At 41.5% G+C, this 15,034-nt stretch overlaps 1 protein-coding gene across 3 annotated transcripts in view; it reads left to right on the plus strand.

Annotated features, from left to right (window-relative positions):
* Positions 1 to 15,034, plus strand: part of tnikb (TRAF2 and NCK interacting kinase b) — a 68,166-nt gene that overhangs the window by 51,021 nt on the left and 2,111 nt on the right. For all 3 annotated transcript variants that reach the window (XM_079576087.1, XM_079576085.1, XM_079576086.1), the window contains 10 exons: positions 3,583 to 3,764; positions 3,957 to 4,071; positions 6,703 to 6,808; positions 6,898 to 7,071; positions 8,229 to 8,372; positions 9,701 to 9,835; positions 9,931 to 10,031; positions 10,123 to 10,272; positions 12,459 to 12,618; positions 14,871 to 15,010. In XM_079576087.1, coding sequence (XP_079432213.1) covers positions 3,583 to 3,764; positions 3,957 to 4,071; positions 6,703 to 6,808; positions 6,898 to 7,071; positions 8,229 to 8,372; positions 9,701 to 9,835; positions 9,931 to 10,031; positions 10,123 to 10,272; positions 12,459 to 12,618; positions 14,871 to 15,010 — 1,407 coding nt within the window. The remainder of the gene's footprint in view (positions 1 to 3,582; positions 3,765 to 3,956; positions 4,072 to 6,702; positions 6,809 to 6,897; positions 7,072 to 8,228; positions 8,373 to 9,700; positions 9,836 to 9,930; positions 10,032 to 10,122; positions 10,273 to 12,458; positions 12,619 to 14,870; positions 15,011 to 15,034) is intronic.

The raw sequence follows: 15,034 nt of genomic DNA on the forward strand, positions 1-15,034 counted from the left end.
CCTTTATCAGAATGTAGTGGAACAGAAAGTATTGTATATTTCATTCAAATGTAAAAGTTCTCAACAGAAATACTACAGATCCTCAAAAACGCTACATAAGTACAACACTTTAGTAAATTTACTTTTATCGACCGCCTCTGGATTGAAAGAAAGTGCAGTTTTGTGCAGTGTTGTTGAATTGCACCTTCAGTTCCACACATTTCACACGTGTCTCTGTGTTCATTCTCTCTTTCTCTTTAGGAGGACCTGGTAAGACTCATTTTCTGTTTCGTACTTTCCCTTCACAAACTTTAACCCACGAATGCCCTTTCTGACCCGTGACCCTCGAGCCCCACAGCAGCATGACGCACCGCTCTCTGACATTTCGACGCTTAATACAGTACATCCTGAAGCAAACTCATTATTTTACTTCAGTTTTAAGACATTGTGCTTCTAAGAGTTTCTTTATTACAAAAGAATTCTAGTTATTTTGAAGTAGTTTCAAGGACATACTCTGACTTCGGTAAAAAAGTGTTCAGTGTTGATGTTTTAAAACTACATATTAACTACTTTTTACCTCTATTTAAAAGAAATGAAGCCAAGAAGACACACATATCCACACAGATCAGAGGGCTGTACTACGAAGCTGGTTGATCCTGGTGGTTCTTGGTTCTTGTCTAGAACTTGTCTAGAGCTAAAGACATATTTCCATGATCTACCCAGCTAGAAAGTTATCCAACTGTGAAGTACAGCAGAACCAGGTTAACGTGGAACCCTATGAACTCTCTAATCCAGCTTCGTAGTTCACCCCTCTGCACAGCTATTAAGCTTCTATAAAAGTTTCCATACACCACAACGAAAAAGTAATATATGTGATAAATGATCAAGTTCAACATTCGTGGTTTCTTTTGGATATTTCTGATGAAACTGCCACAGAACACTGCATTTTTAGACAGTCTTATTGAACAAAACACATCCTTAAAAACAATCCCACGCACTCTGTAGCTCCCCTTCTGTCAGTGTGAATGCTCTTCCCCCAAAACTCTATCAAACCAGTGTGTCCAGACTGAAGCATGCTCTTACCGTGTGGCCTCAGAGCTCCGCACAAACCGGCCTGATGCTTTTTATTGCTATGATTTTGGATTGGCCTGTGCACCCCCCGTTCTACTGTCCTCAGCTGCATGACGACATCACCTTTGCAGACCGTGAAGCATTTGAGGCTAAAGTACTGTAATCTACGCTGCAATGAGAGTTATTTTTCAGCTGAATACAAACGTCACAAATATCTAGACGTTTACAGGGTTTCTGACTTACTTACATGAGCTTAACTGAATAAGATATAGGTTGATTAACAGCAGTGCAAACTTTGAATGAAACAAACAAATGGCCGATTGGAGAGATTTTTAACTTTTTGCATGGATGTTGGATGTTATGAAGATGAAGTTTCCATTTAGCTTCCTCAAACTTTGTTCATTCAAATGGGAATAATTTGATGAATTCTTTGAGTAATGCATTTAAGTGATGCCCTTGATTTGAGTCGCAAATTCAAAGAAATCTGTCCTTTAATTAAGAAGAGAAAAAACCTGCACACTCGCATCATTAACCTCTTAACTCCCGCCTGAACCGAGAGCATTTTCTCCAGTTCAGCTTTACCCAAATCCTTTGAAAGCTACAAAACTAAATTGATCTTTTTCCTCACATGATCCGATTTTTTTTCATCACTTTTTTTGTTGGGCAGTCATCTCATTTTTGTCAAATTTTCGTGACTTTTTTGTCACTTTTTCGTCCATTTTTTCGTCAAATTTTTCGATTTTGTTGGTCCATTTTTTTGTCATTTTTTTGTCAAATTCTTCGCATTTTTTTGTCAAAATTTTCGTCCATTTTTTCTCAATTTATCGTCAAATTTTTCTCACTTTTTTGTCAAATATTTGTCACTTTTTGTCACTTTTTCGTCTATTTTTTCTCACATTTTTCACATTTTCATCCTTGCTTTCGTCTCAGTTTTGTTGCTATTTTCACACTTTTTTTCCAGAAGCTTTTAGATTGGGGTAAAGCTGGTGAAAATGTGCTCGGTTCAGATGGGAGTTAAGAGGTTAAAACTGCATTAATTCAGGAAATTTTTCAATCCAAGGGAATCTTCCTCAGGTCAAACAGGTCATTCCTTTGTGTAACTTCTGCTCACTGATTGGTCGGATCATCCACCACAGGAAGTCAGTGCACACATAATTACAAACCTAATCCCAATGTTCAATCTATAAAACACTATAACCTTTGGAACAATCTTATGCTACTGCGAGTATTAAATTAGGATTTGTTTTATTAAAGGTAAGTTTCACATTTAAGAAAGTGTGTGATGTCATAGTCTTGATTAAGGCCATTATGTGACTTAAGTGAATGTCTCCATTGTGAGATCAATAAAGGCTTTTCTTACGTGTCAAAGATTGTACAAATTAAAGGAACAGGCCACCGTTTTTCCATACTGAGATATTACCTGAGCTTAGATGAGTTGATACGCACCTGTCTGGTCTTTGTGCCCCTGGAAAAGCTTGGTCACTTCCAACTTCACCCCGTTTGGAGCTATACATGCGTTTCCAATGACATCACACATAGTTTCGGCAGCCATTTTGAATACCGAAGTGGCATTATGCAGTACTACAGCAGGTAACAATATCTCTACTCAGGATGAAAATGAAAGGAGAGATAGAGTGAAATCAAATTCCTCCCCTCTTTCACCACAAAGCACTTCTTAGTTTGAAAAGTGAGGAGAGCAGGAACAGGAATTCTTAAAAGTAAATGATCAAGCTCCTCCCCCTCCCTCCTGATTGGACCTGACAGGCTGGTTCACAGGTAAAGCTTGTATCATCGGTCGACGCGGGAGGCTGCTAGACTAGAGATTAGTTGCTGAGATCCGGGAAGGAGGGTCTTTACAAAAAATAAGGACTTACTTTACATAAAATTGCAAGACCAGCTGGACGATTTTACACATTTTGCCAAATTTGTAAAACATTTAGACTTCCAGACTATCACTTTAACAGGTCTGTTTCAGTGCCATGAAAATATAAAGTTGCTTCAGCTTCACAAGTGTAATCTGTAGAGTACAGCTACAAATATCCAAAACGATTAGAAACAAATTCAAAATGGAGGATTCTGCTTTTGCAAGTATTCCATGATCGAGGCTCTACACTTAGAATGGATTACTTTTTGCCGTGTCATGACTGACGCCCAGTTTCGTCCACTTTAGGCCTATTTTTGACGCATTTTAGGCCTGGTGATACTTTGAAGGTCAAACATTTTACTGAAGTGGCACTTAAGTTTGAAGATCACTGCTTTGGACCCATAAAGAGGAGGGGTAGTTAAATTATGATTGAAGGATGCCTCGAAACAGGGGACCTAGAGGACGACTAAAGAGGAGTTTAATGGCTGTAGTGAAAGTGGACATTAAGTTATTTAAGCAGAGGACGTAGATGAAAACTGCCTGCCTGTAACGAATGTGAAAAACCAAAGCTGCTTGTACGACTTTTTATACTTTACCCCTTGATCGACTTTAGGGGCTGATTTATTGGATTCGTTTGCCTCATCGTCCTGCCTCATCTTTGTCTGCAGGACTTGACGGCGCTGGCCAAGGAGCTTCGCGAGTTGCGTCAGGGCGAGGAGACGAGCCGGCCGCCGGTGAAAGTGACGGACTACTCCTCGTCCAGTGAGGAGTCCCACAGCAGCGAGGACGAGGGGGAGGAGGGGGGCAACAACGACGGGACAGTGGCCGTCAGCGACATCCCACGGATCATGTAAGGAGGACAGGCTCACCTCATGTTACACTGACGAACGGTCTACATGGCCTCTCATAGAAAACAAACACCAATCCATGAATTCACTTTGTGTTGAGGTCGTTTGTCCTGCATCTCTTACATTATCATTGCTAAGATGCTTATTTTGAGACACTGCAGACGTATTAACACTAATGTCTATCTCTGTTTCAGGCCGGCAGCGAGTCAAGGCACTAACGAGTCTCTGGGAGGGACAGTGGGTCAGAACGACGCTCACAGCGACTTGTTCGGAAACAGCTCCCAAGACTCAACACTGATGATGAGAGAGGTGAGAACATGTTTGATGTTCATGTACAACAAAGCGTCAATTCACTTTTCATTATTTTTCCTTTATTTTGCTTTGATAGTACCGTAATTTCCAGACTATAAGCCATTACCTTTTTTCCAATTTATAGATTTTTATGGTCATACTGAATATTGTGTCATGTTATCAAACAGCTCCAAATCCAAACATAACGTTGTGGCGTGGAGATGTTGGAGACTCTCCTTTCGGCCGTACCCCACTCATCTGGTTTGATTCCCACCTGGACATGGCATTTCTGTGTGGAGTTTGCATGTTCTCCTCGTGTCCGGTTTCCCCCTGAAAAAGAGATTCTTAATCTCAGTGGGACTTTCCTGGTTAGATAAAATGTTATGTTCTTAAAGGAACAGGCCACCGTTTTCCATTCTGAGATATGTTTTTACCTGAGCTTAGACGAGTTGATACATACCTGTCTGGCCTTTGTGCCCGTGGAAGAGCGTGGTCGCTTCTAACTTCACCCCGTTTGGAGCTATAGGAACATGCTGGGAGAGGCTAAATGCTAACAACATCTCTGTGTGCACTCTTTGTGCGTGACTGAGCGCACGCACAAAGACCAAACAGGTATGTATCAACTTGTCAAAGCTAGAAACAACATATCTCAGCATGGCTTGTTCCCTTAACACACTTTTTTAAAAGTAAATGTACCTCCACTGTTCTTTTGAAATATTTGACCATGCACAAAGGGAAAAGTCCAGTAAATCCAGTGGCTGATGGCGCTTCAGGTGAAGGCATGAACAGCTGCGGCTTATAGACCAGTGCGGCCTATATGTGTTAAAAAAAAAAAAAATCTTTATGAATTATGTCGGTGCGGCTTATCTTCAGGGCGCTCAATAGTACGGAAATTATAGCACTTTTTAGATGATATCCATGTATAATTGTATCTGTACTAACCTTATCCTTTTATACTCTTCGAATATCACACTTAAAAATCAAACTTTTTGTTTCTCTACTCTATTTATTGTGCTCGTACGGCTCTTGATCTGTCACAAACCTAAATCTTTGCTTTTCTAAGTAATAAACTGCCCTGTCCAATATGGCGGCCGCCAGACACACGTGGCTCAGTAGCTCCGCCCCTTCTATGTTTCTCCAGAGGCTCAGACAGAGGAGGCGGAGCTCTGCCGCCAGCAGCAACGGTTTCCCAGGCAACAGTGCCCTCCCAGACCTGGTCCAGCCCGGTCCGTCCCCGCTGGCCTCCCCCGGGGACGCGCCAGGGGCACAAGTAGGTCGAGTGGTGCTCAAATTATCACCCGGACAAACCAACCCTGAATCCTAGAGTCCCACCTTGATTTACCCGTTCCTAGTTCTTTTCCTTGCCCCGCTTGTGTCGATCTACAGTGTGATTATTTAGAGCTGTAGCCCGTTCTGACTGTCCCTTTGCACTATTTTTTAATATTGGTTTAGTAGCAATAGACCCCAAAGCCTGCGCCTCCTTTTTTACATCTTAACTTTTTGGTTCAGCAAAAAGTCCCCTCAGCTCCTGGTGGTTGGTCCTGTCCCTGCATCCTCCTGACCCGAGACTTTTATTTTTGTAACTATGTCAATTTAAACAGTGAAGATAAAGCATCCATAAACACATAAGAACTTCCTCTTCCTCTTCTTCGTATAGAAACTCTCTCCTTTTACAGATCCTGATTTTGTAGACTTTAGTTAACCTTTCTATTTGATCAAAATAACCTTTTGCTCAACAAACTAAATATCAAGCATGGGTTTGAATTACTCGAGCTGAGAATATTTATCTTGTTTTCACTAATTTAGAGTTTTATCCTGATTGGACAAAGAATACTTTGCTTGTTTGAGGACATTTCTTATTGTTTCTTATGAAATCTCGCTTGAAATAAGAAAGTAAAACTGCCGAAGGGACAAGGGAAAATTTCTTAACCCACTGGCAATTAAGTGGATCTGAAAAAAAGACAAAATGTATTGAAACGCCATAACTCATCTATATATTCATTTTTGCAGTGAAAATTATGATTATATGGAGAGAACACACTGGATTCTTTTAATCTAAGGTGTTTCATCTAAAAGCCAAAATTGGAAGGAATCTATCACTGAAGACATGAATGGTTTTCCTTTCCTCAGTGAACAAGCTTTGTTAATCAAGTCCTGGTGAGAACCATGAAATACGACCATATTAGTCCAGTGCTCTGGTCTCTGCTCGAGCTTCCGGTCGCTCAGAGAATAGACTTTAAAACAGCTCTGCTCGTGTTTCTTCATGGTCTAGAGCCATATGAACCATCTCAGCTTTGGAATCTGGAACAGACGTTCTGAAGATGTGAAACAGGCCTCAACTCTGACAATGTTCAAATCCAGACTGAAAACAGTTCTTTTCAGCTGTGCATCGCGTTTGATTTAAATAGATTTATGTTTTATGGAATCTATTTTCCTGCTTGTATTTTTATGAAGCTGTGAAGCATTTTGATTTGCCTTTTGTGCTTTACAAATAAACTTCCCTTGCATTTCCTCATCCAGGGCAACTCGCAAGTTTCCCTAAATTCTCTCCCTGCTCTTTCTCCCTTTCCTGCTGTGCCGTCCTCGCAATAGCGCCTAAAATCAAACACTAATTCAGATGTATTTTAACCTCTGTATGTTATTTTACAGTTCGGGACGAGCAGCAGTGGAGGGTCCAAATCCTCCTTTACTCCTTTTGTTGATCCCAGAGTCTACGGGACATCGCCGACCGAGGAGGACGAGAGAAACGCTGCCGGTGAGTGATATTCAACGATCATTTAAACAATATCCATCACTGACCTGCCACAGATGAAGCATGACTTTTCCCGTGTTTAACCCCCACAGCGTATGCAGACGAGCTCCTGAAGCAGGAGCTGGAGCAGGCGCGACTCAACGAGGCCAGGAAGATCTCCGTGGTGAACGTCAACCCCACGAACATCCGTCCCCATAGCGACACGCCGGAAATCAGGAAGTACAAGAAGCGCTTCAACTCCGAGATCCTCTGCGCCGCTCTGTGGGGTGAGGACAACAGTAAACATCACTCGGTCACGGTCTTTTGCTTTCTTCAGTCACAATAATGGGGCTCGTGTGAGTAGTTCACTTTGGTCACTGGTTACTATTACTTTGTTCTCAAGAATCTTATATAAAAGGCAATACAGCATAAAATGGCCCATATGTTTTAAGATTCTGGGAGCAACTGTTAGTAGCTGACATTTAATCCTACATAAGATAGCAATGTTTTTCTCTAGATACATGCCACAAATTATAATTACAGAAATCTTTGCATGGAGAAGCATCTCCAGTGTTGCACGAGAGTAGCTCGATATAGCCTGGTATTTTGACTGAACCGTCTCTAGTTTGGAGGGAAATTTGTCCTGTGCATGTGACCCATCCTTCGATGCCTCTGGGGCGACCCGTAAGGAGCAGTGGGCGACCACAGTGCAGGTCCCGGAGACCCATCTCCAGATGCGGAGCCAGGCTGATGGTCAGAATCACCAGGCTGTAGGATTCACCTATTGTGCGTGTTTTTGGTAGATGGGAAAACCAGAGCAACTGGAGGAAACCCATCAGGGAGAAAAACATGCACACACCACACAGGCCAGCACAGTCTGGGAATTGAACCCAGGACTTTCTTTCTAACCACTCAGCCACTGTTCGACTGATGAGCTGTATTATGTCTTATAGTTTTATAGAAAGATTTAAAAGGCCTGTATTTAAGGACAAAGAAGATGCATGTTGGTTTTAGGAAGTCTCCTCCTCCCCTCTCTTTCTCTCTCTCTCGTGTTTGGAGTCACAGCTGATGGAAGTGCTGCACCAGTATAAATATCTGGGCACTTTTCCACATGACAAACTGACCTTTGAGGCTCTTTATCAGAAACATACATGTGCCCTGTAGATGCCTGTGAACTCCTGAGATCGCAGACATCCATATGGGCTGAGTTCACGTTGCTCCCGTCCGGCCACAGATTCGCTGCAGGACAAATAGATTGAAAAACCTCCTTATCCCCGTTGCCATTGTTTTTTAAACCAGGCTCTGTAATGTCTGTATTTTTCTTTCTCATGATTACTATGAATGTGTTGGATGCATCTGTTCTGCAGCTGCAAACCAAATTGCCCTCAGGGGATAATAAAGACTCTTTGAACCTTGAACTGACTAAACCCCATCTGCTCGTCAGGTGTGAATCTCCTGGTCGGGACGGAGAATGGGCTGATGCTGCTGGACCGCAGCGGACAGGGCAAAGTCTATAACCTCATCAACAGGAGACGCTTCCAGCAGATGGACGTCCTGGAGGGGCTCAACGTCCTCGTCACCATCTCAGGTGAGTGCTTTAGGGCCACGTGGGCTTTAACATTAGGGTCTGGTTGGCTAATAAGAATGTGGTGGCCAAAATGTGCTTAATCAACACAGAAGGCTTCGAGTCAGGGACATGTTGTGAAAATAAATTGATGTTACTTATTGCTGCACCTGTAAAGAACTTAACTTAACGTTAGTTTTGTTGAGCTCATCTAAGTCATCTCGGCTCCTTACACAACCACAGCCACAGAGATGCTCCTCATTCCTCCATGTTCAAAATACTGATGTGCCAAATACATGTTCTCTACCGTCATCCGGGGTCACCCAGACAATTCATGTTTTCCCTGAAATCTCCTATGGAGTAGCCGACAAGAATAAACTTTCAGGAGAAAGTTCCCTTTTTCTGTCATCAAACTCTTAAATGGTGATGCTCCAGATACTCAATGAGCTTGAAGGAAGTTTTCAGCTGTGCTTACATAACTGCATGTGCTTTTACATAACTGCACGAGGGTTACCTAATTATCAATTATTAATGGCCTTAAACATGATTTGCAAACACTGAAGTGATGATGCTGGAAATGCTCCTCTGCAAACCTAATACACGGTTTACAGCCAGAATAGTCATTTACCACATTAACAATGTCTAGACTGTATTTCTGACTAATTTAATGCGATCCTCGTTGAAAAAACAGGGTTTTTCTTTTAAAAATAAGGCCATTTGAAGTTAATCTTTTGAACTGTAGTCCAGGGCCGGCCCGAGCCAATTTGGTGCCGTAGGCAGGATTGTTTTGCTTTTTTGTGCCCCCACCACAAAGAAAAAAACAATCTAAAATAAAAAAAATGGTGTGGAAAAAAATCCATGAATATTATTATATTATTTTATTAAACTATGAACATGAGCTTCATGAAACGTGCGCACAACATTTTTGGAGTATTGAGTATTACAATTTGAAGGAAGAACCTTTACTTCTGAAGTAAATTTACAAATTTTCACCGCCATGTTACGCAGCTCCCCGGAAGTGTAGAAGGACCAGCTTGAAATTTCTAGTTTCTGCAGTCTCTATCAATTTCTGCCCCAAAGTCATGTCCCAATGTATGTTTTGTGGCTTATTAGTTCTCAAAACCATCCGGGGTCCACAGGTTAAACACTGAGGGGCCAGATTTGTCCCTGAGCCTGACCTTGCCTCACCCTGGACTACTGTATGCTGCGTTATGTGCAGCCCACTTGACCTTGGTGCACATTAGCACTTTCAAACCAATGAATAACAAGAGCAAACTGACTCAAGAATTCAAGCTGCGGGTTACTTAGAAACGTGCTGTATATTTTGTTGAATCTGTGTTTTCTTTTTTCAGGGAAGAAGAACAAGCTGCGAGTGTACTACCTGTCATGGCTAAGAAACCGGATCCTCCACAACGACCCCGAGGTGGAGAAGAAACAGGGCTGGATCACCGTGGGGGAGCTGGAGGGCTGCATCCACTACAAAGTCGGTGCGTATGAAAAGAATACACAAGAACAAAGCAACAAAGTGAGACGTTTAAGGACATTTGAAGCTGGAAGTGTTGATATTGTTTTGCTTCAACAGTGAAATACGAGCGAATCAAGTTCTTAGTGATCGCTTTGAAGAACGCGGTGGAGATTTACGCCTGGGCTCCCAAACCGTACCACAAGTTCATGGCCTTCAAGGTAAAGAAGCCTCAGATTTGTCTTTGTTTATAACATGGCCGACCTGTCATAATTCAATGCCTTTTCTGCGTCTTGACTGGTTCATTTTCAGTCGTTCACGGAGCTGCAGCACCGGCCCCAGCTGGTGGACCTGACGGTGGAAGAGGGACAGAGGTTAAAGGTCATCTACGGCTCCAGCGTCGGGTTCCACGTGATCGACGTCGACTCGGGAAACCCCTACGACATCTACATCCCCTCACATGTAAGTCCCACAAAGCGAAAGACTGTTTCAATATGGGGTTCTTAGATTAGGAGCTTAATATTTGGTGTGAAATCATTTGATAGGGTCGTGAATAGAGCTAAATCTATGTACGTACAGTTTGAGTGTATTTAATCAATCAATCTTTGTTTCAGGCTAAAAAGAAGGTCCATAAAAACAGGTTTAAGTGACTGAATAGAGACTATACCGCAGGGGTGGGCGATTCATTTTCATAAGGGGCCACATAAGAAGCCTGAATTGGAACAACTTATTCTGCAAATTTATCCTATTGTACATTACACTACATTGTGTATTTTGAATATCTGATACTGGTATTTAGTAGGACTTCTGAAAATATTTTGTCATGTCAGGCCAATGGGGCTGCTGCTGCACTGGCGCGTTTGTAAAAGTGCATTTCTGCGTTCTAATTAGTGTTAAACAAGTTCTAAACAGGCGCCTTTACATGTACATCAATGTGTAAGTGTTCAGAATACAATACTCAGGCTGGGACGATGTCACTTTTGTCACGATCTGATACGTATCACGATACTCTGGGGCCAATCTGATACTTGTATTGCGATACAATAGGTAATTATGATAAGTACCTTAAAAAGTCATGTGTCCAAAGTTTATAAACAAAATGCCATTTATTGAAGTGTTGAGACTGAAAAGTGCATTAACACAAAATGTAACAAAGTGCTGCGTAAAACAAAGGAGTGCAAGATAAAAATGCCTCCAAACACAAGGATTGAAAATATTGTGATACTTGATAAATTGTTTTGGTATTGCAGCTAAAACTATTGCAATCCAATACAATATTTTGTCCCACCCCTACGAAATACATTACAAAAAGCATTTTAGGGCAAGTATTCAGTATTCTGTAACTAAATACAATTTGAAATTCAACATTATCTGTGTGACGTTAGGATTTTTAAAAGGGCTCTGGGAATATCTGTTCAAAGCAACAAGTGAGCTACACAGTGTTAGAGAATTAACAATGGTGTTCGAGAGGATAGATGAAGAATAGGCAGCAGTCTGGACAGGGGCGGATCTCGAGGGGTGGCACGGGTAAAGGTCTTGCCACCCCACCTGCCACCCCATTGTCATGTGATGTCTCACATCTGCTCTAGAAGCTACTTGGGTGCTTAAAGAGGCTCACTCTGTTTGTACTTTTTTGACAGGACAAAGAATTCTAACAACTTTAGAGCTAAATAAGGAGCCAGGTGCAACTCCTGTGCTTTCCAAGATTATGAAGATTATGATTTTATGAAGATTATGTTTTTTTTATTACAAAAGTTTGAATTTTACCTGAATTAGAAACCCCCTACTTATATTATGGCCAATGCTAATATTTGTGTTTAATTTTGGGAGGCTCGACCTGCATCTCAACGGAAAAATTACCTTGCGATCAAGCATAACTTGTGAACCCCCACTATAAACATTCAACGTTGTAAAATGTGTTTTCACCCCAGAAATGATCCCTAACCCTTTTTCTAGGTCCGCCCCTGAGTCTGAATGTCTTATACAGAAGATGTTTATTTACCATCGGTACGGGACCCGGAGACATGAACTCGAGACATTGCGCTCGTCCTACCATTCAAGTCTGTCTATGCTTCCACAGAAGAGGGATAAATAAATCCCCTCTCAGAGCTTCATACTGATACACAAGCAAACATTCACAGTCAAGGCTATGACAGAGATAGTACGACTGCACAGTTTGACCCAGTTTGATAAATAGTGATTTAATGTTATCCTCTAACACGTGGTACTACACGACTGAAGCACATATTAGTTGCTTTTTAATGTAACTCTTTAATATCATTGATCCGGAAGCACAAAAAGATGCTGCTGACGAAAAGCTATTTGCAGCAAGTGGAAAAAGACAAAGTAAATATTCATCTTAAAAAAGATTCCTGCGTGTGTGAATGCAGAGGGTGAGTCATTGGTGTTGGGTGCAAAGGCAGTTGGCACTGATGGGCAGCCACCTTGAAGTATGCCAGCTCCAGGGCGGCTGTAGCAGCAATAGTGTGAAGAATGAATGATGGCCAACAGTAGAGGTTAGGGAAGGTCGTAAAGCTTGTAAAGACTTCATTGTTTTTGCTTTGGTTTAGTTACAACTTCTGGATCTGATGATTCTTCACTGAAAAACTGAAAGGTTGATACTTATTCATTATGATTTTGTTCTGCAGATCCAGGGCCAGGTGACGCCTCACGCCATCGTGATTTTGCCGAAGACCGACGGGATGGAGATGCTGCTGTGTTACGAGGACGAGGGGGTCTATGTGAACACCTACGGGAGGATCACTAAGGACGTGGTGCTGCAGTGGGGCGAGATGCCCACTTCTGTCGGTTAGTAACCAGCCACTGTTCTCCTCCAATGCTCCTTAAAAACATCTGTAAATGTGTTTTCAAAGAGACTCATAATGGAGCTTCTAGGGCTGGGTTATACATGATTCACTGTTACATCAACTTTCCAATATTGCCGAATTATGGCTTTTATTTGATCTCATCCTACCTTTTTTATCAGGAGTTACTAAAACTAACCGCCACACAGAGATATTGAGTATTTTTGTAAGCAAGACACTTCCTTCTCACAACTACTCCTTCAACATAATGGAGAAGGTGCTGTTTGGGTGTGATGCAACACGGATACAACCAGTGTTGGGGAGAATACTTGAAATTGTATTTAGTGCAATACTGAATACTTGCCTTAAAGGAATAGGCCACCGTTTTTACATACTGAGATATGCTCTTACCTCACTTTAGCCAAGTTAATATATCCCCGTCTGGTCTTTGTCCGTGCGCTCTGCCAGGCAAACGGAGCACATACGCAGCCTCTCCCACATGTCACATAGCTCCAAAAAAGCTCACGATAGAAGCTACCAAGCTCTTCCACGTGTTCCCTATTTAAATAAAGTTACGTGAAGTGTTTTCAAGCGAAGTATATTTACACAGAAATGTAGCATGTCGATTTTATAAGCAAATAAAAAGGGGGACTATATTGTGAGGCGTAATGATACGTCTTCACGTAACTTTATTTAAATAGGGAACATGTGGAGCAGCTTGGTAGCTTCTATCGTGAGCTTTTTTGGAGCTATGTGACATGTGGGAGAGGCTGCGTATGTGCTCCGTTTGCCTGGCAGAGCGCACGGACAAAGACCAGACGGGGATATATTAACTTGGCTAAAGTGAGGTAAGAGCATATCTCAGTATGTAAAAACGGTGGCCTATTCCTTTAAAGGAACAGGCCACTGTTTTTCCATACTGAGACATGTTCTTACCTGAGCTTAGACGTGTTGATACGTACCTGTCTGGCCTTTGTGCCTGTGGAAGAGCGTGGTAGCTTCTAACTTCACCCCTGTTTGGAGCTATAGGAAAACATTGGGAGAGGCTGAAAGCTAATATCAGGCACAAAGACCAGACAGGTACACATCAACTCATCTAAGCTCAAGTAAGAACATGTCTCAGTATGTAAAAATGGTGGCCTGTTCCTTTAAATGTATTTTGTCATGTATTCCATTACTTTGTCCAATGAGAGTATTGTATTCTGAATACTTAGAATACTTTGATTTGCATCACATAATATGATTAAGAAGATGCTAATGCTACACTTGTCACTCGCCTGTTACAAACTTCTTTACCACTAATTTGAAATTTAAAAAAGCACAAGCACAGAATGAGCTTTTCCCCAGCTGTTTTGATGGTTTTTTTTTATGATTATCAGACTGAAATGTAATGATTGAGTACTGTGATGTATTTATTTGATTTTAAGAAAGTAACTGTATTCGGTATCACTTTATTTTGCAGTACCCTTGATACATTGTACAAACTGAATTTAGTACAATGTAATGTGCTCTGTAACAATGTGTAATAACCTGTACCTATGGGTTAGATACACAATGGAATAACTTGTATTAGTACTCTTAAGGTTAGGGTCAGAGTTATGTCTTATTACATTATGTACCTACAAACTACAAATACATAATATTCCATTGTGTATCTAACCCATATGTACAAGTTATTTCACATTCTTACAGAGCACATTACATCATACTAAATTTAGTTAGTACAATGTATCAAGGGTAGTGTAAAATAAAGTGTTGAGTATTCAATAATGAGTATGAGTAATGAGTATTCAACAACACTGGATTGGGATATATTATTAACAGAGAGGTTTATGCACAACAACATGATTTAGTGAGGGAGTTGTAGCCTCTTTTCCTTAATTGTGGCGCAGTTTTATTTACATGGCACATTTCAAAGGTTAAAATAAATCCTGATTAGCATTAGTCCTTTTAATCAAACCACACACCTCAGAGTTTTCTGGCTTCTTAAATAACCATTAGGAAAAGAGCAAGTCGTTTGAATGGCTCTTTTAAAAGAACAGATCCCAGAGAGCTGCCATTAAAGTGCCATTAATCCCATCACTAAAAGGAAATATAATGAGCAAAATGTTTTAGAGCAACACCTGGTGGCCATTAGGGGGTATCACAGACAGGGACACCATTGAAAGATGCTCATCAGGATTATCAAAGGCTGAACTCAGTGGTTTGATTCAGTTCAGTTCAACATATAATCAATAATAATCCTATGTTTTCCAGCGTATATCCACTCGAACCAGATCATGGGTTGGGGGGAGAAGGCCATCGAGATCCGCTCCGTGGAGACCGGGCACCTGGACGGGGTCTTCATGCACAAACGAGCGCAGAGACTCAAGTTTCTGTCTGAGAGGAACGATAAAGTGAGTACGAGGTGGAAAGACGGG

This window comes from Gobius niger (assembly GCF_951799975.1).
Source record: "Gobius niger genome assembly, chromosome: 18".
Classification (NCBI taxonomy): domain Eukaryota; kingdom Metazoa; phylum Chordata; class Actinopteri; order Gobiiformes; family Gobiidae; genus Gobius; species Gobius niger.